This window comes from Gasterosteus aculeatus, chromosome 17 (assembly GCF_964276395.1).
Source record: "Gasterosteus aculeatus chromosome 17, fGasAcu3.hap1.1, whole genome shotgun sequence".
Taxonomy (NCBI): Eukaryota; Metazoa; Chordata; class Actinopteri; order Perciformes; family Gasterosteidae; genus Gasterosteus; species Gasterosteus aculeatus.
The window spans coordinates 15,927,305-15,954,213 of record NC_135705.1 but is presented as its reverse complement, the minus strand read 5'-3'; the positions used below and the strand labels follow the sequence as shown (position 1 = coordinate 15,954,213).

Genomic DNA, 26,909 nt, shown 5'->3' with positions numbered 1-26,909 from the left:
AGTCTGCTAGAGTGTTAATTGGTTGAGATCCACTTCTGCTCCTCCATCCCCGTTTTCTGTTTCGAATTCCCCCGCTGTCTGCATGTCGGTTCACACCCGCTCGCCCACATGAAGATGAGAGCCAATCCCTGAAGACCAGCGCACCAAGGACACACACACACACTCTCACTCGTTAAGGCAGCCGCTGCGCGACAACGTGCCCCCTCAACCTCTCTCCCACTGTCTTTCTCACCATATAGTTGCTGCAGTTACACATATTGATAGATACAGAGGGAGAACCACCCGCTGATCGGACTGTTACGTTAAAATGAGACCGGGTCTCACAGGTTATGAACTCGAGGCACAGAAGTCTCTTGATTTATTACTTCAATTAGGCCCGAGTTTTGGGATGCAGTGACAGATGGAAGAATGTCTAATTACACCGCTCTGATGTGCTCATCTTACCCGGCCAGTCTCTCTGATGAGCTGACTTAATTTCATTTTGGCCCCTGATGTCCTGCCGTAGCACAAATGCTAATTTCCTTTTAAACCGGTGCAAATGTTAACAGGGCCTCTAGGGAAACGTAGACCTGCTGTACAGCCTTTTCTCACAGAAGAGCCCATGTTTAGGTGTTGAACCTGACCTGCAGCCCTCTTCACATCCCAACGGCTCACGTCACTAGTCAGCGGTATAAAGGGACTGGCCATTTGTTTCAGCCCGGACGCAGACTTGTTCCGCTGCTTTTTTATTGTTTCTCCACCCGTTTGTAAGGCGTGGCCGGTGCTGCAATGGCTGCAAAGGTGCATTGTGTGTTCGTTGCAGCAACCGCTCGTAGCCGTGAAGAGAAAATGGAAGTAGAGGCAGCTGCAGACTGAAGAAATAGAGGGGGGTCGGGGGTGTCAGAGGATCAGAGAGATGATGAAAGAGCGGCAACAAAACCCCAATGATGTGCGCGCGCTCTCTCTCTCTCTCTCTCTCTCTCTCTCTCTCTCTCTCTCTCTCTCTCTCTCTCTCTCTCTCTCTCTCTCTCTCTCTCTCTCTCTCTCTCTCTCTCTCTCTCTCTCTCTCTCTCTCTCTCTCTCTCTCTCTCTCTCTCTCTCTCTCTCTCTCTCTCTCTCTCTCTCTCTCTCTCTCTCTCTCTCAAGCGCACACACACAAACAGCTCCTGACTCATCAGTCAATGGTGACACGTTCCCTGTCCCCGCTGGGCACTCAGGCCTCGCACTCTCCTCTCTGAATGAGAGATGGACCTTTTCTGCCCTCCCACGTGTCCAGCGCACTTCAAATGGCAGGTTGAGGAACCAACACAGGCAAGAGGTGTTGGACTATTTCCCAAATGTCAGTGTGTTTGATGAACCTCTCCACTGCAAAGGCACTTTCTTTATCTCCTCTGAATAAATAAGAATTTAAATACCCAAACAAATGTCAGAGACGTCAGGTTCGCTGCTTGGAAAACTCTTCCGAGAACAGAAAGGTGCATTTCCACTTGTTTGCGTTTGTTGGCCTTTCCTCTCACTGGCTGCAGTTTGAAAGAGATGAATTATTCCCTTTAAGACAGACGCTGTGTTGAAATGCGTTTTCTCCGTCCTTTCCATCGAAGTGCAGTTTAAAGAGGGTAACGAGACAAAGTGGATCATTGCTGCATTAGATTCTGATATGCCTAATATTTGGCACTTGAGCAATTTGAACACAATGTCAGCAGACATTCTGCGAACTTACATGACCCTCATCAACTCAGTTACCGGCACGGGAACTGTATAATGTGGACATTCTTGCACACACCCATTAGGAGGAGAGAAACGTTGATGATGGGTCCCTGCGCAGACCCGAGCAGGGAATCAATCCCCTGTATGGCCAGGAAGTGTTGTATTTTTGCCCACTTTGCATTAAAAATTCTGCTGACTGCATCTGCCAGTGGCACCGTAACGAACAGCATTGCAGTCCTCAGAAGCAATAATGGGGGGAGGCTAAGGGGGGACGAGGTCTGCCCGGCAGGTGCCCACAATTCCCCTCCGCTCATTTTTGCCTCGCCGCAGGCTCGTGCCTGTGGAGCACTGCTTGTTGCACGGGGGGGAGATGAGGTGGGCTCTCCCTCTATCTTCACCCATCTCCCGTGTCCTCAAGCCTACATTGCTATTGGGCGAATTGTAAATCCCCACCATTGCACCGCCCTGTGTTACTATGACAATGCTCTGCAGATAATCTGCGCTGGGGGTTTCCTCTGGATGGATGCGTGCGTTTGTGGGAGGTTACGCTCCGTGCAGCTGAACATTCCTCTGCATCCTTTTTCTTTAGGATAAAACATCGTGGCCTCCTTTGCAACGTTATGTTCCATATGTGGTTGTTTTTGTTTAATTACCTTTTGCATTGAAACTCTCCCATGTCATCTTTGCCTATTGTCATCTATTTAGTCACATTGGTATGCTCCTGTTTATACACACGCATCATACAGCTGTTCTCTGCCTGGCTGTCACCTTCGGGCTGATGTGAGCCTTTCACTTCTCGGATACAGTCTGTCAGTTCCCCCACTGTCACCATGCACTGTCGCCACGGTGACGGATGGACCTGTCTGCTGGGAGACATCACTCGTAGCTCAGATATACCAACATACACACACACACACACACTAAAGACAGACAACATAATCTCCTTAATAATAGCTTCCGTTAAGTGACTGCTCTGTTTGCCAGGTTGTTGCGACATCTCGTCTCTGTTTGACTGTACATTCAGTACCTGAACATATTTCGGCTTGTCACGATTAATCCAAAGCTGAGCTCCTCTGCAACGCCATGCTGGAGGAGTTGGACAATCTGTGAAACTTCTGTAGGGTAAGAAATGACCTCATGTTCCCAGTAGTTATAATGACAAAAGCAAACACCAGTCAAAGAGATCAAGAGGCAAAAACATTCAGTCCTGTTTTGGGGGTCGTCTCGTTGTTTTTTGGAGCAGTGTAAAAAGGGGCGGGGCGGACCCAACCATGTTCCCGGCCCGTTGTTTGAAAGCTAGAGACGCTGAGGTCTTGGTCACCGCTCCCTTACTCAGGCTGTCAGGGCCGAGGTCAGCCAAGGTTTCCCACCTGTCTCTAAAACAGCTCTCTCCTCCCTCTTATATGCAATTAGCTCTGGACAAACGTTTTACTGGTACTGTGTATACACACATACACAACTTCACGTGGCATCAAGGCCTCACAGTTTAGTTGAACTATCCTTGAATTAATATTTAATTCAGTGATTAGCTTTTACGGTAAAACCTATAGATTAAATTTCAATGGTGGGGAAGTGCACTGCGAAGACCTGAATCGACTTGTGTCTGAGTCCGTTTCTGACTTTCGCGGGTGTGTCCGGTTTGTGTATCCGATCGAAGAGCTCGCAGGCGGAGCCCGTTGAGGGACGGCAGCAGCAGATCAGCTGCGGTGGACAGATGAAGGACGATCAAACGGGCGCCTGACACTTTGACTGACAGAGAATACCTCGGGAATGACGTCGTGCATCTGCGTGCGCGGCCTATTTAGGGGAGTGATGTGAGCTCCTGAACGAATGATTCCTATTGATCGAAGGAAAGGAGGGAGGGAGGCAGAGATGAGAGTAGGAAAGATGGGTGAGGAAGGCGAGCAGGAAAGAGAAGCTGCAGATGCAACACAGTTGTGAATGAACCCAGATGCCTGAGAGATAAAGGGGTGTGTGTGTGTTTGTGTGTGTGTGTGTGTGTGTGTGTGTGTGTGTGTGTGTGTGTGTGTGTGTGTGTGTGTGTGTGTGTGTGTGTGTGTGTGTGTGTGTGTGTGTGTGTGTGTGTGTGTGTGTGTGTGTGTGTGTGTGTGTCTCTTTTTCCCCAAAGGTTTGACACACAAAAGTGGCCCATTTTCTTTGATCAGACACACACTCATGCTGTACATGTGTTGCGTACCTCTATTGAGGTGTGCGTGGTTCTTACTCCACTCATTGTGGAATTTTGAATATTTCAGAGGTAAATACACAGTGCGAGTTTAGCATTTTCCCTTTCTTTGATGCATTCCTTCTCCTGTTCTCATTTCCATAACTTCATACAACTGTTTATTTCATGCAGAGTCGAGGGTGGGAGTGGGGGAGAGGGGCAGTGATGTGTTTAAGGAGCTAATTTCCCCGGCTAGATCCAGGCTGTGCGATCATTTCAGGCGTCCCTCAGATCGTCTCTGTGCGCTACTTCTCCGCTATAATGATATTTCTGGTCACTGCTCACTCAAGCTGAGACCTGTCACTCAAACATTAAGCACACATAGATTTGTGTCGGGAGTGCAGCTTGAAGCCCCCTGATCCTCGTGTGTGTGTGTGGAGGTTTACCAGCATGTAGGGGTGGGAGGGAGATGTAGCGGAGGGAGGGAGGGAGGGTTGGTGATGATGCTGAGGAAAGAAAAGGGAGGGACGATAGTGTGCAGTGAGGTGAGAGAGAGAAAAAGAGTAGGAGGACGGGGGGGGTGGGGGGAGGAAAAGGCAGCAGGAGAGGGAGAACCGGGGAAGAAGCTGCTACTGCCTATAGATGCTGGAGCCTTCGACGGCGGAGCGCGGCGCTCAGTGGACACAGGAAGATGGTCTCAGTAAGAGGGGAACTGACGGTTGCCTATAATTTAATGTTCAGTATCTTGGACTCCTTCTCCATGGGTAATGCTACGGCCGGGAAACTCCAGAGCACAGCTTGCTCCTCTCCCTTTTTTTTCTCCTTTCTTTTCTCTGCCTTAGTTGCTCTCCAGGATTCGGCCCTTTTTTTTTTTTCTTGACTGCCACTTTTCTCGCTCGCTCACTTGCCCGCCCACTCACTCGCTCACTCACTGTCATGCTCCGCCGCCGTCGGGTAGCCGGGCTCTCCCAGGCTTTTAACACCCGAGGGCTGGCCCCACTCTTCCGCCGCACCACCCGAGCCGAGCGCCGGCCACGGCAGTGATGCAGATAGGTCGCGCTGCCCCCCCCCCCCCTTCCCACATCTCCTCGCACACACCTCCCCTCCTTTCCTCCTCAAACGTCAGGAACAGCGAGCAAAGAATCCGAGCAGGGAGAGAGAGAGATAGAGAGGGAGAGGGAAGGAGGGAGAAAGGAAAGGGGGGGAAGGAGACAAGGGCTAAATGAGCATTGTTTTGGAGTCTGCGTGACCTGTATCTTTTCCTCCTTTCTTCTTGTATTTTATTTTTTTGCATCCACAGTTGTTTTTTGTGAACGGTACACTGTAACTACATCGGTAACCTTCTCCCTTTTTTTTGTTCTCCCTTTTCCCCATTTCTGTCTGGCTTCACAGGGGTGGCACCAGCAAAGAAGAGCCCAAAACTGGTAAGTAGTTTGTTTTTGTGTCCCCCCCTCCCCCTTACGTCTCATCCTTTCACATCCTTCCTCCACGCTCTTCTGTCCTCTACATGGTGTGCCTCTCAAGACTGATTCTCTCCTCTCGCCTCCCACCCCCCCCCGTAAGGTGTAACCTGTTCTGATGGTTTGTGTCTGTTGGGAGACACGGGGTGCTGCGCTTTGCGAGGGTGGTTTAGCATCTCCCCCCCCCCCCCCCCCTCTCCTCTGCAACAAGGGGCTTTAGTGCACAGCGTGAGCAGGGTTGCTAACACACTGGTGATGATGGCGTAGGGGGGGGGGGGCTAAGCTTGCAGGTGTGAGAGGGTTGGATGTGGGATCCCAGCTGAGAGCGGGTCTCATCCTGTGGTATCTGCTGATTAACGGACGGACCCTGTTGACTCAATCTGACCAAACGTGTGTTTGTCCATATTGTGTTTGTTTTTTTGCAGGATGATTTTGAGCAGGCTCCACCATACAGAGATTACTTCAGGGGGGTATGTGATGTCGTTCAGCCGGGGGGTGAAAGTTATTGGTTATTATTACTGGTGCTGGGTATGAAATGTGTCTGAGGGGGATAATGGTGACGGTGTGGGCTTTTTAAAGCCGGCGATTAAAGAGGTGATGATAAGTGAAAGGCGATGAAGATGACGCCTCATGGCGTGGCGCATCGAGGTACTGAACCAGAGTGGGTCCTGCTGGTGGCAAAAACGGGACTGAGGAGCTGCAAGGGTTTGTAGTGATTGCCCCAGCAGCCCCAGCCCGCCCTCCCTCCCTCCCAGCCTTTGTCTCCTTAACAAGTTATTGGAGCAGCATAAACCATCGTAGTAGACCAGTCCCGGAGCAAAGAAGGAGAACACAGCCGCCTGCAGAGGGTCAAATCTAATGAACCCTTCAAAAACAACACTATTGTTTTCATATGACAAGTGGAGTAGATTTGGACTTTGTGTACACCAGTCAAAACATAGATGCTGCTCCATTGGCTAATGGAGGCACTATTTTGTTTGATAAAAATGAATGTGGCCTCTCAGGAGGAAAGTTTAACTTCAGCACTAAATTTGACTCCACATCACAGCCCAGTGGGGTTACACTCATAATACTAGCGCGGTAAGCATTCCTGCTGGATTCACGGCTCTGACTTAATGTTTGCCAAAGCGTCAAGCTTCTTTTATGACTAACAGGCGTGATGAATATAAACATGAATTGCAGAGGTGTAGGCGGCTGATTCCGGGAGTAATGAGTCTGAATTTATTGAAAACATGGCTGCGCTTTGAAGGCCAAACGCTTTGATATTTGCGAGCAGATGAGGCGTTTGCCCCCGCCTCTTCCTGCTGTATTTTTGTCCACTGTATCCAAAGTGCTGGGAGGCCACATGATGCGAAGAGACAGAACTGCTGTCCTTTTCTCCCATTGTCTTAAAATACCTTTTTTGTTGTTGTATGTAACCCTTTGCCTTCGCCGGTTTCTTTCTTCTGAATATCGGCTTAGTGTTGAGGACGGGACCGCAAAGAAAGACACTGTGACAAGTGGCATGGAAAGGATTGTATTGTATGCACTTTACCAAGCTCAAGCACCGCTTCCTTCAAATCCTCAAGCAGCTGCTTAAGTGCCCATGTTATTGAGGGGGCCACTGGCAAATTATGAGGAGTTTTACGTTACTGGCTTAACTAGTAAAATCTTCCCTCTGTTTCAAAGCCCAGCAGTGCTTTATTCACTAGTTCCTTGTTAATACATTCCGCTCTGTTAAACAAAAGGAATGGGAGATGCACCCCTTGTAAGTTGAGCTACATTTGTGTCTTTGTTTCAGCAGAATGACTTAATCATGAGAAACCAATGCAGGTTAGGCAAAAGTGACTTGATGCAGTAAGTTTATTATTTGTCACGTTGAATCTTCCAGCAACACAATGGTCGACGACCCCCTTCCGTATTCTAATGTTTCCCGCTGATCCTTCTTCCGCCAACCATAACTTCCTGCCCTTCCACTGCTGATAATGCAATAACTTATAGCTTATGTTTGTCGCAACAGCTCAGCCTCCACGTTCACAGGTGTTCTCACACAGCCCAATTTCAACTTTCAAATGACATCGATCTGCTTCTCCAACAGCAATTGTCGCGAAAGGACAGTCAGAACAGCTCCCAGCATAGCGTGTCCAGTCACCGGAGCATCCACACCGACTCGCCCTTGCACTCGTCCCTGCCGCTCAGCGAGAGCATCGCTCCCCCGCCGCCGTCTCAGCCCCTGCCAGGCCTCCCCCCCCAAGACCCTCCGGCAGACGGCACCATCCAAAGAAAACCGGACCCCTTTAAGATCTGGGCCCAGTCCAGGAGCATGTATGAAAGTAGGCGTAAGTATATATTTTTGGTGGCGGATGGATAAGGGCTGCATGGGGCTGTCGACTCGGTGGAGGACCCTGGTGTCGTTAAATGGTACTGATCTTTTTGGAGCAGGATTTGGGATGAGAGATCAGTCTTGTGCATGTAAGTAACTTGTTTACATTCAAACACATCCACCTAAACTCACATATAAACGTGGATGAAAATAGCAAGGTAGAATATACCATTCATATTTAATTTTAAAATATGATAAAATGTCTTCAAAGTTAAAAACAGTAGTGTAAATGTGCACAGTCACTCACAAATCTGTGTGCTATATGTAAAGCTTGAGTCAGCAACCAAATAGCTCCGCCGAGCTCGCACCAAAAGCAGAGAGAATCAGCAAACTTTTACGTGGATGTCCAGTGTCAGTGTTGATGGTAAATGCAGTCCATTAAGGCAATAAAGTGTCTGCTATATAGAGTTTGGCTCCTTCTGTCAGTGATATCCTCTTGCTACTGCAGCTGCTTTTCTCCGACTGCTCTCCAAAATAAATGAATATCAGAGTCAGCCAAAACACTCATGTCAAATAACAGTGCTGGGTGCAAGAAGCGCTACGTACTTTGCGGATGCGGACTCATCCTTCTCAGTACATGTAGCACGGCCTGAGGAATGTGATGCTTCAGTCTGCTACATTCACCATCAACACTGACGAGACATCTACGTGAAATGTATCAGATATTTAGCTTTAAAATGTAACATGTAGGCATGAGAGTGATATCTTTTCATCTAACTCACAGCAGGGGGCAAGTAAAAATGCCCCAAAATATTGAGTTGATCCTCTTCAAAGCCAAAAAAGTCAGCATTGATTTGTGAGCTGCATCAGAAGGTGTTGTCATTTGTGCAGTCGTTTTCAGGTCACTACTAGGTGCCACTGTGTTCTAACAGTGGACTCTATTGATCCACTTGTACCCTAGACTTCCCGTATCATTAGCAGCAATAGTGGAGTGAATGTCGTTGGCTTGCATACCCTCCTCCTCTTTGTCTAACCTCGCCAAAGCAAAGGGAGACTTTTAATTAAAACAGCCCTTGAATCCATTGTAAATGGATAAACTGAATAAAATAGGAGGAGGAGGAAAAAGAATGGGAGTCCGTAAGGGCTGCGAACATTCCATCGCTTTCTCAGGCACCACTGGGGAGAAAAAAAAAGGATTTTCATTATTTAGATGCCTGTAAAGGAGAATAATGTGGAGTGAAGGGCCCGGCGTGGGTCGCTGGTGCTGAGGCTTGTTGGCAAGATGAGAGGACAACGGTGCCGGAATGCAAAACAATATATATGAACATGTTCCCAGTTTAATTTCCTCGCTGTTTGATCCGGCCGTGCGTGTCACTTGCCGCTTTCGCGTACTTATCACAGGCCTTTCCATCGTTTTATCAAAAATTTATGGATTCCCGCCCAGTTGCCTCCCTCAATGATCAATTGACAGGAGCTAGGTGCAATTGTGCAGTTGGCTCTACCGCAGCGCCCTCCTCCCCCGGGTCCTCCGCCCTCGCACCGTGATACGGATTCGAAGAAATTGCGGGCGTTCCGCGAGGATTTTATCTGTTGACTAAAGGAACAGATTGGGAGCAGCCTGTCGGTGCCTCCTGCCACCCTGCCACCTCTTTGTGGATTCAGGGGCCTGTGTTGGAGCGAGAGGGAAACCTCCCAGGGAGTTTGCTCAGAGGTGCGTGCGTGTTTGTCAGCCAGTACGGCACAGCTGCGGCCGCACGAAATGCACATACATGAATACGTATGCACGCGCCTGCAGCAAGGAAGTGTACACAAGTGTATGAGTTGAGGCTTCGTGCACACCCACTGCTACATGAACCATGAGCTGTCAGGCGCGGCCGCGAAATGGCTCTTTTATAGCACAGCACCTTACTAGTGGCCGGCACTAACCAACACACACAGAATCCTTCTCTTGTTGCTGGGAGTGGACTGTGAACAAGCCACACTCAATAATATATAGTGTATTCCAGCATGTGTTAGGACCTGTGTGTTAGTGCTCCCCTACACTTTCAGGAGTAGAAATGAGCTTGCATGTCACACGTCACTTCATGAAAGAGAAAGAGTGTAGTTCAGTGGAATAGTAATGTAAATCAAAATAAAACCATTGCTATTTCTGACTTCAGAGTGAAATTTCAGCCTTATCATTTCTAATTATGGGACCAGTGAATGAAGGTGCTCTGAATCGTTCTGGCAGTCTGTCTGGCTTCTTTATTTAAGCCGGATACCTATGGTCTTTACCCAAAATAGATTTCATCTTTCATCTTTTGACAGATTAGTTGTTTGTTCTTTCCCCAAAGCCTCCAGACAGACTGTTTGTGCAAAGCGCTTTCTTGGTGACAGAGCTCACAAAATCATTGGGAGGATGAATACTTGCATGTTGACATAAGCAGACTGGGAGGGGGGGTTGATTCCCTAAAAAGCATTGGGTGCATCCGTTGGGGCCATACCGTTGGCTGCAGGTATAAATGTGCATGCTGGGACTGAACTCTTCTCGTACAGCATTCGGTCTTGATGCAGATATTTTAACGCTATTTATTCATTTTACAGTTCCAGACTTCCAAGAGCAGGACATTTTCCTGTGGAGGAAGGACACCGGGTTCGGCTTCAGGATCCTTGGAGGCAATGAGCCGGGAGAGCCGGTGAGTTTCTCTTTATGTGTCAACTACAGCTGGCAAGATTCAGCAACCTGAATGATGGAATGGACGTTCACAGCACTGTAGGATCCCACTTCTGTGTGGGTTTTTCAATTTATCAGCCTCCAATTTCATATCTGTGAGAGCACAGCTTCCATGAAAAGAAAACCACCCGTGTTGCACACACCCATTCACACCATGGCAACGTTTTTTTTCTCATTCACCATCCTGCACTCCTGCATTTCGAAAAAATAAGTAATTTACCTTTGCTTATCTATAGTGTGGTTTGTATTATAAATGTACTGCATGCTGATGTAATACCTGCTGAAAAAGTTTAGACATTGAACGAATGTCTGTGTAGTTTATCTCCATTTAAGCCAAATGTATTTCCCTTTTTGCTCATCTTCTCCTTCACCATCTGGATGTTTGCTCACAGTCTCACACGTCTCACACATCGACTTGTTTGCCCTTCAGATCTACATTGGCCACATAGTGAAGTACGGCGCGGCAGACGAGGACGGACGCCTGCGTTCCGGCGATGAGCTGATATGCGTGGACGGCACGCCGGTGGTGGGCAAGTCGCACCAACTGGTGGTGCAGCTGATGCAGCAGGCGGCCAAGCAGGGCCACGTCAACCTCACCGTGAGGCGCAAAACCAACTACGCCGGTAAGAAGGGAGCCTCTCCCGGTAGACCTGCTGGCAGGTTCAGTGTGCCTCTCGCCGTATATCTATATGTGAGATATAGGTCAGTAGATCCGACAGATACACACTCACCGGGTTTCCTCGTTGTCCCTGTTAACATATTTGAGCTTTCATCGCCAAGGGCCCTATTTAATTTTGTCTTAAATCCATCAGGGGCCCGTGGGGCCTCCCACTGTAATAGCCGGGGTGCAGAAACGCTTGGAAGTACTGAGTCACTACCTTGAGCAAACGCTACCCCCACCCCCGCCCCTCGGCCCATTACTGTCATTCTCTGCTCTGCTCAGCTCCACCCAGCTCCTGAGCAGGCGATAAAGAAAGGCCCATAAATATGATGGAGAGGGTGGTCAACCTTCGGCCCGATGACAGCGGACAGACATTAGTGCCTGGCTGCTCCCCGTGTGCCTCGGAGCGGAGACGATATGAGGCGCCTTCCGCGAGCAGCTGTACCGGAAATGAAATGTCCACATTCTACAGTCGGGCCGCGTCTTTAGTTAATCTTTTGTTCAAAACAGATCACAGGAGTGATCGTTGGCTACCCTCTTTCCCCCAAGACGTCCTTTATCATATGAGCACAAGCTAGCGGTCCGTGTTTATTTACAATCTTTCTCAGTTTTCGGTTTGTACAGCTGGTGATACATATTGTAATGTTGTTATATTTAGTATTATTATGCACAGGTGTCCTTCTCTGCTTTCACCCATCCTATTTTCCCATGAGCTCCTTATGTAACACTGTCAGGCCGTCTTTCGTGTCTCACCTCCCGCTTTACACGATTTGTTTTTCATTATCTTGTTCTTCAGACCATCTCCTCTCTTGACCTTAACGGCACGATCTTCATCTTTCTCTCCGTGTCCTCCTCTGCCTCGTCTAGTCAAAGCGGAGGGAGATGTGCCTCCGTCGCCGGCGTCCTCCCACCACAGCAGCAACCAGGCGCCCAGCCTGACCGAGGAGATGGGGAAGCGCACCCCACAGGGCAGCCAGAACTCCCTCAACACCGTGAGCTCCGGCAGCGGCTCCACCTCCGGCATCGGCAGCGGGGGAGGGGGCGGCGGGGCGGGCGGCAGCGGGAACGCCGTGGTCTCCTCGGCAGTCGCCACCACCTCCTCTCAGCCCCCCAACGTGGCCTCCAACGCCCCCTCCGCCCTTCAGCCATATGACGTGGAGATCCGCCGCGGCGAAAGCGAGGGATTCGGCTTCGTCATCGTCTCTTCGGTGTCGCGGCCCGAAACTGGCACCACCTTCGGTAAGAGATGTCACACTTTTCGCTGATTGGACGAATACAAATACTGCGGAAATTAGTTCCACTCAGTAAAACATGAAACGCACTTCTCATCACTGGGACCTTTTATCTTCCTGTCTTCTTTACGGGCTGCCGTTGTATCTTCCATAAAAACCACTGAACACTAAAAAGCCCGACAACCAGCACGGATTCCGGCTATTTACAGTCCCACCAGATCAATACCAACTCTCTTCAAAAAAGTTGTTGTTCTCTCTCATTTGTATCTGAGCTTGTCAAGCAAAGACATTGAAACCCTTTCCCTGCCTGCAGCTGCTGCTACACTTACACACACAAGGCTTTTATAATTGATCACAAGCAAAGTGGGCCTTACGTAAGGCATTTGTATTATTCAGCTGAACTAGCTTCCGCCAAGGTACGCACTAAAAGCCTAATGACAACGTAACGAGAATGAGTAGTGTAAGCAGGATATGAAAGGCAAATGCTAGGCGGGAATAACTACGTATTACGACTCAGATCAGGAACTCAAAGCCACATTACATTTTTGAGGTTGTTTTGCAGCATTTAGCTGATAGAGGTCTATCGCAACGTATTGTTGCTGTTACTGTGTGATCTCTCACATCCACAGAAAGCCCTTGACTCTACTTTGCTATTCACAAACTCGCAGTCTCCTTTCCGAGCAGTGCACTCTTTCCCCTGCTGCCGTGGCTTCCTTCCCACTATGGCATCCCACTTCTCTCAGTGCTCTTATCTCTGTCAGCGTGGGATGACTGAAAAAGCATGCAAATGCTCAACTTTCCGGGTTGGCTTACAAAATGGCAAAGCTTCATTTTCGCAGGCCAGAATGGAGAGCATGGGCCCGCAGATAAGCTCCATTTAACTTGACCCGACATGTTAAATCGAAAGGAAACCAATTGGCTACATGAAACTAGTCCATGCATACTGTTAGTATTTGGAGGAGCACTCCAAAGAATTTTGTTGAGAATTGCTACAGTAACCATTTTTTTCTCCGTCTCTCCATCATCTACTTTCCTTTCGATATTTTGCGGGCAGATAAAATGAAAAAGACAGGAGCGAGGTCAGGGTTATAGATGAATAAAAGAGCGGAACGCGGTCGGAAGGGAAGGATGAAACACAATGAAAAAGCAGATTGGTTAAAGGCAGGAGTGGTTGCACGCTCCTTTCCTCTGCAGTGACTGTCAGACTGCAGACAGACGCAGGAAGGGTGAGGAAGGGAATCAGAGACCTCCGGGTAGTTGGTGAGGTGTCAGCTCTGATGTATGTTTGTCGCCTCCGACTTTCATGCGGGTGCAGGTGTTTGGGATGCAGACGACGGAACATAGTTCTTTCATTATTAGCTTTCTGCTGCCGGAGAGACTCGTTCAAATGTAATGACACCCATTTTAGAAATTGGGTGGCGTAGCAGCCGGACGTATTATGAGACAGGTTGGAGGAGGACAGATGCAGAGCACACATTTCTCCTTCTTCGGCGACGTTGTGGTTTCCGTTTTCGCTTTTCTGGTACTGGGGCTTGGCTGGCTCTCTGCTGTCTATGAATTAACCCTTAACCTTCTGGTCCTCTTTTTCTACTCCCTTTCCCATTCCTTTCCCTTCTCTCTCCAAACACACACACACACACGCACATGCGCTGAATCGCACTTCACAACGTGTCAATGGTGACCATAGCTGGCAATGCATGTGTGGCCATGCCCCACAAAATAGGGCGCATCATCGAGGGCAGCCCAGCGGACCGCTGCGGGAAGCTGAAGGTCGGCGACCGCATCCTGGCGGTGAACGGGTGCTCCATCACCAACAAGTCCCACTCTGACATCGTCAACCTCATCAAGGAGGCCGGGAACACTGTCACGCTACGCATCATCCCCGGAGACGGTGAGTAAGACAGTTACTGTTTACAAGACAGTCAGTGTTAATAGACAGTTAGGCACCTTGCGAGTGTGCCCGTGTGTTTGTGTGAGTGTGTCATCATCATGGCCAAACGTGGTCCTGGCTACAGGGACTGTACCGGCGTCTCAGGTGTTGTTATTTACAAGCGCTTGTTCTTTAAGCTTGTCCATGTTGCTTTGCTAAAGGGCACAGTCATAGCAGTCAAATAATACATGAAGAATTATTAGCTTATTACATAGTCTGAGTCTGATGAGTAGGACACTACTTTCCTGAGTGGCATAGCACTCAGGAAAGTAGTGTAGCTGAAGTGTTATATAAAGTTGCACCCTTTTCACTTGCTTTCAAAGCCCAACAGAAATGGGTGTGTTGACAGAATTGCTACTTTAAATGAAAGATTGGGTGTGCGTGCGTTTGGGTGACGGCTACAGAATTTCTTCGGTATATGTTGATGTGTGATTTCAAGGAAAAGTTTGTGCGTTTTTGATGTTGTACTGTGCAGCTGAGAGCTCTCTACTTTGTGCTGAGACATCACCGTGGCATTCTTCACAAATGCTCTTTAATTAGGTGTGTGTGTGTGTGTGTGTGCGCACGGGGAAGGCGATACTCGCTGTCAACGCGCTCGCTGGTAGAAATTGGAGCTATTTGTCCGCCGCTCGTTGCTCTCCGGCTCACTTCTCGTGGATGAAGAGGTGTTTTTTTTTTCTTCCGTGGAGCGCTTGATGAGAACAGTGAGCCAAAATTGCTCTGCCAAGAAGACGCAGAGAGCAAGCGAGGAGGCGTCGGCGAGAAATGACATGATATGCTCCATCGGAAAGTTGTGCTTTGTGTTTATGTGCATGTGTCAGACAAACAGACGCCGTCTGACACGGAAACAGGGAGAGTGACGGGTGGAGGAGAGGGAGGGGGGGGAGCGTGGCTTCCGTATCCAAGTTGCGTCCCTCTGTTCACACATGAGTGCGTCTTCTCCGGCGTGGATCGATGCCGTCTGAACCCTCTGATATAAATGTGCCACTGTGAGACGCTCTGCTTCTCTTTCCACTGCGCCCCCCCCCCCCCCCCCCTGTGTGGAAACACAGACTGCGTTTTGTTTGCGGCTGATGCTCGATACTGCCATGACAAGGAAAACAGGAACTCTTCCTGCTGTTGCGCGGTAATGCGTGCACGTACCGCTAATGCTTTCATCAAAGCTGAAGTCGCTGCAGCGTAGAGCCGAGGCGCCGAGCCGAGCCAGCACACCTCGATGCTTCGCACTGTGTACGACAAGGGAGACGGGCAGCCCGGGGTGATGCGATGTGCCACTTTTTGTTTTCTTCTTCTGTTCCTGTGCCTCTTTCGCTTCTCATTGTGATTGCATCTTCTCTTCTGTCTAACTCTAATAATAACTAATAACCAGTCATGGCCGTAGACACATTACAAGAAACGGTTCGGGTCTTTTTCTTTGCGCCGCGAGAAGCAGTGGGCCGCGTGTGGAACGGACAGACTTTGTAGAGAATTTGTAGTCTTATTCGATTCATTACCAGACAGACGACAGTTGGAGGAGAGATGCATGGAGACGCAGCAGAATGGAAATGAGCAGATGGAGGGGGGGGGGGGGGGGGGAGTGTTTACAGGGACATATTTCAGGCGGTGAAAGTGAAAAATGAGCAGCAAAAAACTGCAACACAGCAACACAGTATCCCGTCAATGACAGAAGTCACATCGGATGTATTGCTGCCGTGATAACAATAAACATGATTACAGCTTTGTACAAAAAACGGCCTGGGTCTCTGCAGCTATTGACAACTGGCTAATTGGTGGTGGATTTTTATAGAATGTCACCTGTTTTGAATTATGCCGAGGCTTAAAGTCCTGTTTAATTAACTAGGTGGCCGCTTTGAGTGACAGGTGGGTGCCTTACGAGGTTGCTGGTAGCCCACCTCAACTCCACCAGAGATCCCTTTCAGCTCCTACAACTTTTCTCCCCAATCGAGTCCAAAAAGACGCAGCCTCACCCACGGTGCGGCTTGATTGCCTGTTACCCAAACGGTTCCAAGTAAACCAATCGAATGGTTAAGCCATGAGGCTCTAAGGGGACTGATGGAGGTAGAGGACATGAATAGATTATAGGGGAGATGACCGTGAGAATAATAACAATTAGGGGACTTAGAAAAGCGAGTGGAGAGCTTTAATCAAATAAAAGACACCTCCAGATGCGAAAGACGCAGTTGTTGTGCGAGGACGGTTTCTTTATGCACCGAGAGGGAGGTAACGATTGTGTGTCATTAGAGTTCAGCGTAATTCAGTGATGCCACAAAACGCTGGACCAGCGTTAAAACATAAAAGGCAGAATAACCTGGAGCTTTCATCTTTCAAGAGTCTGCATGTTTCATGTCTCACCGCTCACAGGCATAAAAGCAATAACTGGCCTTCTCTCGTCCTCCCCAGAGTCATCAAATGCATCTTTGTTGACCAATGCCGAGAAGATCGCCACTATAACCACCACCCACACATCTCAGCAACAGGCCGCACCTGAGGCCAGGTAAGGGGCATGCTGGGAAATTGAGTGTTAAGAGCAGACAAGTAAAGATCTGCCAGGTAGAAAGTGTCCGAAAGACGCAAGTACCCAGTGACTGCCTGCATGATATTCAGTCCGGGATTGTATTTGACACTGACTGCTTCATCTTTCTGCCCCAGGAACACCAAACCAAAACAGGAATCATTTGAATTCAAAGCTCCCCCCGGCCCTCCTCCTCAACCCCCGCAACAAGTCTCAGCTCAGGTGAGGGAGGACGCTCTAGTCATCCTTCATTCACTCACGCATCCATTTTTCCTGTCCCCCATCAAACACCCGGCGATCTGCGCTCCCGACCCACATTTTTGTCTTTTGTCTTTTCCCACATCTATCCAGCTGTTCTAGCACCCATTTGTCCCTTCACGCATCATCCGATATACTGTGGCCACCCACCTTCCCAAGGACAAGCAAAGTGCATTGTTATTTATTTATTATTGCTTTTTCGCCTACCTGCCGGCGTTATCGGACTTTCTGCATTAAGGAAAGCCTGTTTGCTTTCAAAGTAGCCTCTCAGCCCGCCGTGTTCACCGCTGAATTAATCTGGCGGTGTGGAGATGGCTCGCGCAGATAGCATTGATCCCGCAGCAGAGGAGATTAGGAGAGCGTGAAGACGGGAGATGCTGCGGCTGCCTGCCTGTCCTTGTGGTGCCCGGTCCTCCTCTCTACCTCTCTATCGCTCGGTCCGGCCCAAAGCATCAATAATTCAGCATCCCTCCACCACCTGAGCATATGCATTCACACACACTCTTGCGCGCACACACACAGCCTGGCACAGCTCTTAGATGGTGTGACTTTCCTGAAGGTGGCATTTGTCCCATGCTCTTGAAATAGAACCAGACTTCACAGGACACACACACACACACTTCAATCTAAATGACGAAACTTGATTCAACATCTCCCTCTCTTTCCGTGTGTGTGTTGGTGTGTTTGTGTGTGTGTTCTCTCTCTATCAGGATGCCGAGTTCTACTCAGTGGACTTGGAGCGAGACAACAAAGGCTTTGGCTTCAGCCTGCGGGGAGGCAGAGAATACAACATGGACCTGTATGTGCTGAGGCTGGCTGAGGAAGGAGCGGCCGTCCGCAACGGAAAGATGAGGGTACGGACGATGTGACCTCACAGCATCGCCAAAACATCAGTTTTGTGTGCAGACAGTAGACATTTTTCTCAATATTTGAGAAAAGGAACCCTGACCATGTCACCAGGGTTGTTTTCCAGAGGTGTTGCGTTTAGAAAGTCCAATGTTGACAGTGTTGAATTGAATTGGGCGAGTTGTACAGGCTTGAAATCCAGCAAATCGAGAGTTAAAGCGAGGATATCTCAGCCTCTGCCGCACTTCTTTTTGTATGTGCCTCTCGCCGGTGAAATACAAATTAGCTGCTCACATATTGTATTGAATTCTAAAACATTTCAAATTATTTGACCTCTTCTTGTGTTCCTTGAAAATGAGACCTTTAAGTAAAGGTTTGAAAGTAATTGAAGGAGTCATACTTTGGGTTGTAAACAATAAAACAAACGTAATTCATTGGATCCACCCAAAAAAGGTCCACTTGGGTCCATTTGGGATTTGTTGGCTTATTATGGCACATACAGGTTCCCTCAAATGGTTTTGGTTGGTAGAATTTGGAAGTAGAAGTATTATTAAAATGTGTAATGCTGTTGTGGGAGGGAATGACAAACATTGTGAGATTTATTGATGGGGTTCACTATTCTCTCTTCTGTAGAATTTTTCCAGCTTTCTAACGGTGCATTACAGACAGTCCAGTGGATTTTTAAAAGGTTTATTTAACTCGAGAGGTTGGAGAATTTTTCCCAGCATTTAAAGGAACACTTAATCCGTCGGCCTGTCAGAAAAAACACCAAAGCTGGAGTTATGGGGTTTGGACAGCGCAAGAATTATTACAGTTATCGCATCAGAATGGGTCTCCAAAGGGATCCATTCAGGTCGGATCATTCGTTGCTCTCAGGTGCCGTCTGAGCCAGTAGACGTTGTTGATTAACACGGGTGGGCTGATGATACCGTCTCGTGGTCTTTGCAGCCATCAGAACGTTATCTATCAATATATGTTTTTCATTTAGCATAATCTACCCCCCAATTACTGCAAGCTACGCTTCGCTGAATACAAATACGGCCGTCTCCAGACCGCAGCACACAAGAGATTCATTGAATTTACTGCAATTTCAAAAACACAAGGCAAGCGTTGCAGAGCCGAGGAGCAAACCCGCCAACGGATACGGACATTAGAATTGATTCATGTTTCTCTATTAGCTCATGGAGTGGCATTCACGCACGCTGCAGAATTCGTCGTGAAAATGTTATAGTTAACCTTCACTTTGATTAACTTATGAACTTCAGCACTTCCGCTGGGATGCTTGATGGAATATACAACGGGGGGTAATTGATGTGTTTGTATGTGATGTATGACAGCCTGTCGGCAGTTACTGTCTGCACGTCAGCTGCAAAGGCAGCGTTTATACATACATTGCTGCTTGTGTACTTTATTAGCAGAGATATTAATAGTTAGCAGCGCTGTGAAGGGTGGGGGGGGGGGGTAGGTGTCAGCGATGGATTTGTATTGATGAGGCATAGAGGGAAGAACCGGAGAGCAAGAAGTCTTTCTTCTGGCTCCTGCTGTCCCCTCCGACCCCCCATCTGCTCCCTCCCTCCCTCCCTCCCTGGTTTTCCTCACTCCGGGTCACAGTTGCTGTTTTTTCGATGCAATTTGCCCTCTCTGGAAACTGTTGATTTGGAGAGAAAAAAATGTGTTGTTGCTTTTCTTCGATTTGCTTTTCAGAAGATTCAATGTGTAACTTCTTCTCATTCTGTCCTCCCCTCCCTTCTCTTCTGCCTCCATCGTGTCCCTTTGAACCTTCATGTCTGTCATCTTTCCTCCTGGGTACTTTATCCCTCACTGTCACCGGTTTTCTGCCTTGTCTCCTCTCTCTCATCCCCCCCCTCTCATTTACTTCCTCTCCCCTCCATCTTCACCTATCATTTCTCCTGACACTCTGCCTCCCACCTTTTTCTTCCTCCCTCTCCCCCTGCTCCCCTTCCCCGTCCTCTTGCCTTTCCGTAGGTCGGCGACGAAATCCTGGAGATCAACGGCGAGAGCACCAAGGGCATGAAGCACGCGCGGGCTATCGAGCTCATCAAGAGTGGGGGCCGGCGCGCCCACCTGGTGCTCAAGAGGGGTGATGGCTCTGTGCCGGAATATGGTGGGTCAATCTACGAAAACATTCCCTTCTCCCCCATCTTCACACCCTGAGCCCGGGGACACCCTGTGAACGGTGGTGGGTCGAAAGGGGAAAGAACTATATTGCCCTCCGAGGACCCCTTCACCCGTCCCTGGGACAAACCCACCAGGGAGGGCGAAGCGGTCAGTGTGTCCCGGGTCTCTTTCTGGTGGAGGTCACGACTGGGCTTTTTTATTTTTTTGTGGTGGTGGTGTGGAGGGGGGGGGGCGGGGTCTGTCGCCCGTCCTGCGTTCGCCTGCTCTGTGTTTCCATGTCATCCCGCTGTCACTTTTCACCTTCTGGCCACTGAGCAAAAGCACCCTGGCGGGACTTTACAGAGAGGTGGTGGGTCTGATTTCAGACACCGTTTACAGGGTTTGAACGACCGGAGAAGTGACACATCTGTGTTTGTTGTGAGTAAGAGGTTATATGGAGTCCTCATCAAACGCGTATTTAGTGTGGAAAAGGAAAACTTGATCCGTTGCACCCTATGATGAAATGGGACATCTTACAGCTTTGGTTATGACGTTACACAGACGTATTTATGATATTTATTTAAGGTGAATGTAAGCTACTGAACTCTCAAAGGTTTTAAGGGAGAACTGTATTGAAATGAAAAGGCGTTCAGATGCTTTTCCTTTCTGCTAAGAGGAAAATCTCACAATACTGTGGTTGACGTTACTCACTAATCCATGGATTTTATTTGCACCCACACTGTTAATGTCGTTATAAAGCTGTGATAGGAACGCCACGCATCTCCATTCAAAAACGGAAAGAGTCGCTCCAGTTGTAGACTTTTTGTACAGTGATGAAGAGAATAGAGGCATTTTTACAAGTATTTTTGTTCCGTGTACAGAGCCATGATCAAAGCCACGTATTAATGGATAAAAGTTTATTGCTGCATGAACTTGTCAAAAATGTAAATTTGATTCTTTTTCTTTCCTTCTATTGTCTATTTTCCATAATATTTATGGAGCCATTTTTTTATCGTATTGACCCGTTCTGATTGATAGTCACGAGTCATCTTAAATGTTTTTCTTTTTGTTACTTTTGATTTTCAGTGGAGTCTTGAAAAATTCCTCAATGTCATTTTATTTGCGCCAAAAATGTGCCGTCTTAACCTGCACTAATATGACATCATGTGAACTTGTATTTTTTGGATCATTGTTTGTACTTTTCAGTTGGCGCAGTCTTGCCAGTATTTCTCTTTAATTTCTGCCAGCAATGTGAAACTGCTTCATATGCTGTTGTTGTGAGTCTCACTGTCTTTATTGTTTTGGTTTTGGGTTTCTGCTGCTTCTTTGTCCACATGTCTAGTTGTGTGTGTGGGTTAGTGTGTCGGAGAGTGTGCGCACGCTTGGTTCCAGGACTTTTCTCTGTAATTGATGGGTTCCACTGAAGGGTTTGGGCAATTTCCTGGACTGTCTCTTTATTCTGAATGACTCAATGATTAAATAAACACTTTTTTTTCATTGAAAATCAACTCAATAATTCTCCTTTTCTTCCTTCAAGTTGGTTCCAAGCGATCTAAACCCTGTGCTCTTCTCTTTTCTTCCTCCCGTTTTGCACTGGGCTCTTGTCTTCCTTCAGGGACGGTCGTTCCCCATCTCACTGCATGTATGAGAAATGACAAGAATGGGGAGGCCTCTGTCCTCCAAAATCAGACCACGGTTTGTAACTGTCCTCCCATGTTGTCCGGCTCTCCCTCCCAACCTCCTGTCTTCTCGGTCTCGCTCTCTCGCCATCCCGATCCTCTGTGTGGTGTGGCCTCACATACACCCATGTGCTACTCCATTCAAATCCATCCGCACTAAATACATTGCCAGTACCGCAGCTGCTGTTATGGATATCTTATGCAAATCTCAGCAGTAGTTGTATTCAACCTCTGGCCGACACGTCCGAGGGTGAAATGAAGCATGTTCATTTGTTCTTGGTTTTTTTTTGCCCTTCTTTAGAGCATCAAAGCCCATCCTTTTTATTACCATTGATTTAGCTTTATTACTTACATGTAAAAATGTAAATGTCCATTCGTCTTCGTAAAATTACACCTGAGTTGCACACGCTGTTACCGTAACGGATCCCACGTCGTGGCTGGATCTGATCTTGAGCGTTTTATTTGCTCTAAACATTTGCAAAGTGTCTAAGGCATCACGGCAGCGCATGAAAGAGCATGGCTAACCAGTACGATCAAGCAGCATCACCAACGGCACATTGACAGCGACTGTAACCGGCCTCCGTTCCAGCCGCCCGACCAGAGAGGTGACCCCGGTTTGACCGGGGAACAGGTTTGTTGCGGGTAACGAGTCTCTTCAAGCACTGGCTGCCTCTCCGTCACTGCCTTTTATCCTCATGTGCAAAGCATTGTTTTATACCATTGGCTGTTGCTGTGCCGTCTAACAACTAGCCATCTCTGCTGGCATTAACATCCGAGTGGCTCCCATTGGAAATGTTCTGAGCTTCATGTCTTGAGTGATTCGGCATGGTCAATGTGAGAGCGGATGGGTTCTAAGAGTCTCGATGCGTGTTTGATCCCCGTGCCCTCGTCTGTATGTCACACTATTACAGACGGCAGCCCCGTCGACGGCGGCCCCGCAGACCCAACCGCAGGGCTACAAAACGCTGCGGAAGTGAGCGCCCGGCCCCCAACCAACGCGCCATCGGAGTCGAGCTACCCACCAGAACCCAAAATATCATCCCGCAGCAAGAAGGAGGCGACCGGCTCCGGCGCCGGCAAACACCACCATTCCAACCACCGTTCCCCCAACAAGAAAACCAGCAAGGGAAACCCCAAAGGGAGGAAGTCCACGGAGAAGAACAAGCTGTCGAAGAAGAAGGACGACAAGGGGGGTGAAGGCCACCACCAACATTCCAGTGGGAACCACCGCAGCCGCCGCCGCTCACCTAGCAAGGGGCACGGCCGGTCGCGCAGCGCCGAGAACACACTGGACAGCCGCGATGGCGGACGACGACGACAGGGCCGCTCCCCCGACAGACGCCGCGGTCAGCACTCTTCTCCTCAACGCCGCCGCTCCCCCCGCCGCTACAGGTCGCCCCACCGCTCGCGGCAACACTCCCCCACCAGACGCCAAGCCCGCTCCTCGGACCCCTACCGCCGATACGCCTCCCCAGAGAGACCGCGCCGCAGCAACGAGAAGCCCACCGGGGGCAGGGCCGCATTGATGGAGCCGGCCAGGAGTCCCGAACCGAGCTTCAGTCTGGAGGACAGCGTCCTCCGGGAGCCGCCGCTCGTGGGCCGCCTGAACAGGGAGGCGGCGCTGCGCAGGGACGAGCAACTGTACGGGGAGGACAGTCTGCTGATGAGAGCGTCCTCCATGGAGAGAGCCTACAAGGGGGACAGCCTGCTGAGGGACGTGGCCTCCCGTGGCCAGAGAGACGCCTTCAGAGACACCCTCCTGCCCAGGGTGCGCACCCCCGACTCTGATTCAGCCTTCCAGAAGTACAGCTCGCTGCTGAGGGGGCGCTCGCCCGAGAGGACGGTGAGGGAGGGGCGCTACGCCAGCCGAGACGCCTCTCCCGCGCCGCTGTACCGAGCCCGCAGCCTGGGACGAGACATCTCCCCGATCAGGGGCTCTAGACGGGACGACTCGGAGGACGAAGAGGACGACGACGATTTTGTAGCGGCCAAGGTGAGGGAGTACTACAGCACGGTGAAGACCAACAGCAGCCGTTCATCCGCCCTGCCTGAGCCCAAGAAGACCTACAAGGACAACCCCAAAGACCTGAGTATCTGAATGGACGGCTGCCAGCCAATCACAGCCACCACCCGCAAACACCTCCAGTACTCACTCACATCACCACTCACGCACAGACACACACCATGCGCACACACTACCACACACTATGTACAAATGTCGAGTTACTAACAAGACACTGAATCCAAAATAACTTTTGAAAAGTTTTTTCCTTTTTTTTTTATTGTATGTTTTACCCCTGTTTTTTCTTGTTTTTTGGTCAAGCCAAGCATTCTACATTTACAGTTAATCTGACTTTTCCAGAAAATGTAAAACCATAAAAAACAATGATGTGCCTAACAGTTCCATTAACGAGCAACATTTTGCTTTTGGATTTGATATGTGACGGGCGTTTTGTGCCGCCCTGTCGGATGATAAAAGGTATGTACTTTTCCACGAGGATCCCATGGAAGTACCACGCACCTGGATCGTGTTATCGGTGCTCACAATGATTCTGTGCATGTCTTTACCGGTTCCAATGTCACTCTCTCGCCTTCATTTTCTCTTTCTCTCTCGCTCTCTCTCTATCCCCCAGTGCCACTGTTTTTTAGACATTTGACCAGACTATAGCACAAGCCTGCATTTGTTTGTATATTTTTGACAGTTTGCAGTATGTGTACGTTCAGAGGTGATCATTTTAAATGAACGAAGGGAAAATCAAAACTTAAACTACAATGATGATGTTAAAATAAAATAATATATTCAACAAATGAACAAGTTTTGGTTTTTTTGTTGCCTCACTGCCATGTAAACCATTTCCATAAGAACCATAAGAATCTGTAGAGTACTGAACTCTCATTTGGGCAAATAAAAGATCGTTATCTCAGGCCTCCCAAAAGGGTGTGGAAAATAAAGACTTTGAAGAAAAGTAAAGCAAGAAGACAGCCTCCTTTCACAACATCAAAGCCTGGATAGACCAGTCTTGAAAAATGTACCTCGTCTCACCGCTTATTTGATTTGTGCCTTTTCTGTGCCCTCTATCTGCCGTTGTCCTCAGCACAAGCTTCTTCTTCTTCTTCCTGTATCCTCTCTCTTTGCTCAAAGGTTCTTCATCTGATGGAGAACAGCCAGCGTTGTCCATCAAAGGACGCTCTTGATTATGTTTTTTTTTTTTTTTCTCTTTTCCTTCCGGATGCAACAATGGGTTGATGAGAGGAACGGCAGAGAACAGACTGGTCACTCGTGGTGACCTGTGAACGCCAGCATGGCTTCCCTGCTGCAGAGAAATGGAATGTGTCATCTCGACGCATTTGATGCTGAGACGGAGAGACACGGGAGGCACAGCGTGTGTTTGCAGCTGCTGCATTCAATCTCTGATGGATTCGGTTTTTGAGATACTTTGACAACTTGCACATTTAAAAGGCAGTAACATTTTTGCCTTCCTCCCACATTGCGTTGCCCATTTCTCCCTTAACATGTAGAGAACTGTCAACAACTTCTGACCTTTCATATGAAGTTGCTACAAGACACGCCAAGGTATTTAATACCGTATGTTCAAAAGAATGCATTGAAGATTACCCCATGGACACAATCTGTGCAGCTCATAAGAGAAAAACGAGAGGCAGAGATGAAGCATCACGATCTAACATCAAACATTTTTGGCCCAGTTTCTCTTCAATTGAACTGGGCCTCAATGCATTTCACTCCGTTTGATGCAATGATCTCAAAGGGTCGTTCCACAACTGTATTTATGGTTCAGGCTCCCTGCATTCAAGCAGCATGCGTGTATTGCTACTTGTTTCATAATGGATAACAAAATGCAGGTTGCGCTGAAGTTATTTTATTTTAAATAAAGGCATATACATCTCTGCTACAAATAGCTCATTGATTTACTCGTGTAACAATAGGGGGGCTAAAAGGAGATGTCAGTTCCCTCCAAATGCTTTTCCTTTTTTTCCCCCTCCTCACAGTGGAGAGGACGCAGCTCTTAAATAATGGATGTAATCCACTTTTCAGCAGCGCCACTCTCTCCTCGCCTCTCTTTAAATCTCTCACTTCATCTTCATCAGGAGAGACCCCCTCTCCTTCTCATCATCAAATACGCGAACAGAGCTCGGTGCTTTACTGCCTGCGTGACCCCCGGGATGATTAACTGCACATATCTGGTGACAATTCATCATGTCAGTGGCAGGCAGGAGGAGGAGGAGACACTAATGAAAAGTCCAATAACAACATGCCTGCAGCCCAAGGCAGCGACAAGCCCCCGTTCTCCCATCAGCCCCGGCTCCAGGTGCTCTCTCTCCGACCTTGGAGACCCTCTGCTCCCACCGTTGCCATGGAAACACCGATGCGGGCTCTCCTCCAGCTGGCTGAAGCAGACAAGAGTTGTGGATGTGTAAACTAGGCGGAGGGATAAAAGTAAATGAAAGGGTTATTTTTGGCTCTGTGCGCAGGGTTTTGAGATTCTTTTACTCAAGAGAAGTTGTTTCTGAGGGTGTTTCTGCATTTTGACATTACTTCTCTCTCGCATGAAGCTCAGCATCCTGTGTAAAAAGAATGTGGTTGTTCCCATTGCCCTCAACGTATGAACATCCACGCCGCTGAGGTGAAGTAGCTGTTCTTTGTCCTGATGGAGTATCTGTCTCATGCTTGGCTGCTAACAGAAATCAGCCTTCTACGGGAGACAAGTGAGGTGGATAAATGTGTTCTTGCTGCTCAAAGGGGCATTTCATGCGGTTTGTGTAATCTTGGTCATGTTTGGAGCACTGGCACACAATAGGATATGAGTGTGCATGTGACGCTTAAGACTTGCTCGCTGGATGGTTTTATTACGTATCAGTCAGCAGCTGGTCGGCTCATAAGGTCAGAGTTGGTCCTTTATTATTAAATTGTGGTCGTATATTTATATCTGTTGGAGGCATCCAGGATTCATGTGTTAGAAATATAGAAATATGTTTGACAAACTGAAGATCCCAAGATAACTTTATAGTTGATCGATGTTTTAAAAGCTGGTGGATTTTGGAATTGATTCAAACGACCATCAAATAATCTAAACTATGAATCATTTAAAAGCATTTATTTGTGTCTATTTTCACACATCAGAGTACTAGAGGCTATAACAAGGAAATGTCTTTAAAAAGATGTACTCTGTGGATGAGCCCATCACATTTGTTCCGACTGAAATATCTCAACTATGGATTTCTTATGGATGCTGCGTAAATGTTTCAGGATCTAGAGGATAATCAAAATATCTTCATGATCCTCATGACAATTCCTTGACTTTGCCAACCGGTTAGTGCCTTTATATTAG

The 26,909-nt window shown here is 48.4% G+C and overlaps 2 protein-coding genes across 22 annotated transcripts in view; both read left to right on the top strand.

Moving 5' to 3' along the window:
- Positions 1-21,741, top strand: part of magi1b (membrane associated guanylate kinase, WW and PDZ domain containing 1b) — a 96,235-nt gene extending 74,494 nt beyond the window's left edge. For 6 of the 21 annotated variants that reach the window (XM_040202923.2, XM_040202918.2, XM_078091573.1 and 3 more), the window contains 10 exons: positions 5,243-5,274; positions 7,388-7,628; positions 10,196-10,287; positions 10,756-10,948; positions 11,854-12,225; positions 13,906-14,109; positions 16,549-16,642; positions 16,798-16,882; positions 17,629-17,772; positions 19,751-21,390. In XM_040202923.2, coding sequence (XP_040058857.1) covers positions 5,243-5,274; positions 7,388-7,628; positions 10,196-10,287; positions 10,756-10,948; positions 11,854-12,225; positions 13,906-14,109; positions 16,549-16,642; positions 16,798-16,882; positions 17,629-17,772; positions 19,751-19,939 — 1,646 coding nt within the window. In that variant the 3' untranslated portion in view covers positions 19,940-21,390. Of the gene's footprint in view, positions 1-5,242; positions 5,275-5,735; positions 5,781-7,387; positions 7,629-10,195; positions 10,288-10,755; positions 10,949-11,853; positions 12,226-13,905; positions 14,110-16,548; positions 16,643-16,797; positions 16,883-17,628; positions 17,773-19,750; positions 21,391-21,497 lie in introns of those variants that run through there. The other 15 variants (XM_078091579.1, XM_078091577.1, XM_078091574.1 and 12 more) reach the window with 10 other exon arrangements.
- A 517-nt stretch (positions 21,742-22,258) lies between these two features.
- Positions 22,259-24,373, top strand: LOC144383048 (uncharacterized). Its single transcript, XM_078091584.1, has one exon. It carries the CDS (start codon positions 22,406-22,408, stop codon positions 23,657-23,659), a length of 1,254 nt encoding a protein of 417 aa, XP_077947710.1. The 5' UTR covers positions 22,259-22,405; the 3' UTR covers positions 23,660-24,373.
- Positions 24,374-26,909: the final 2,536 nt, after the last annotated feature.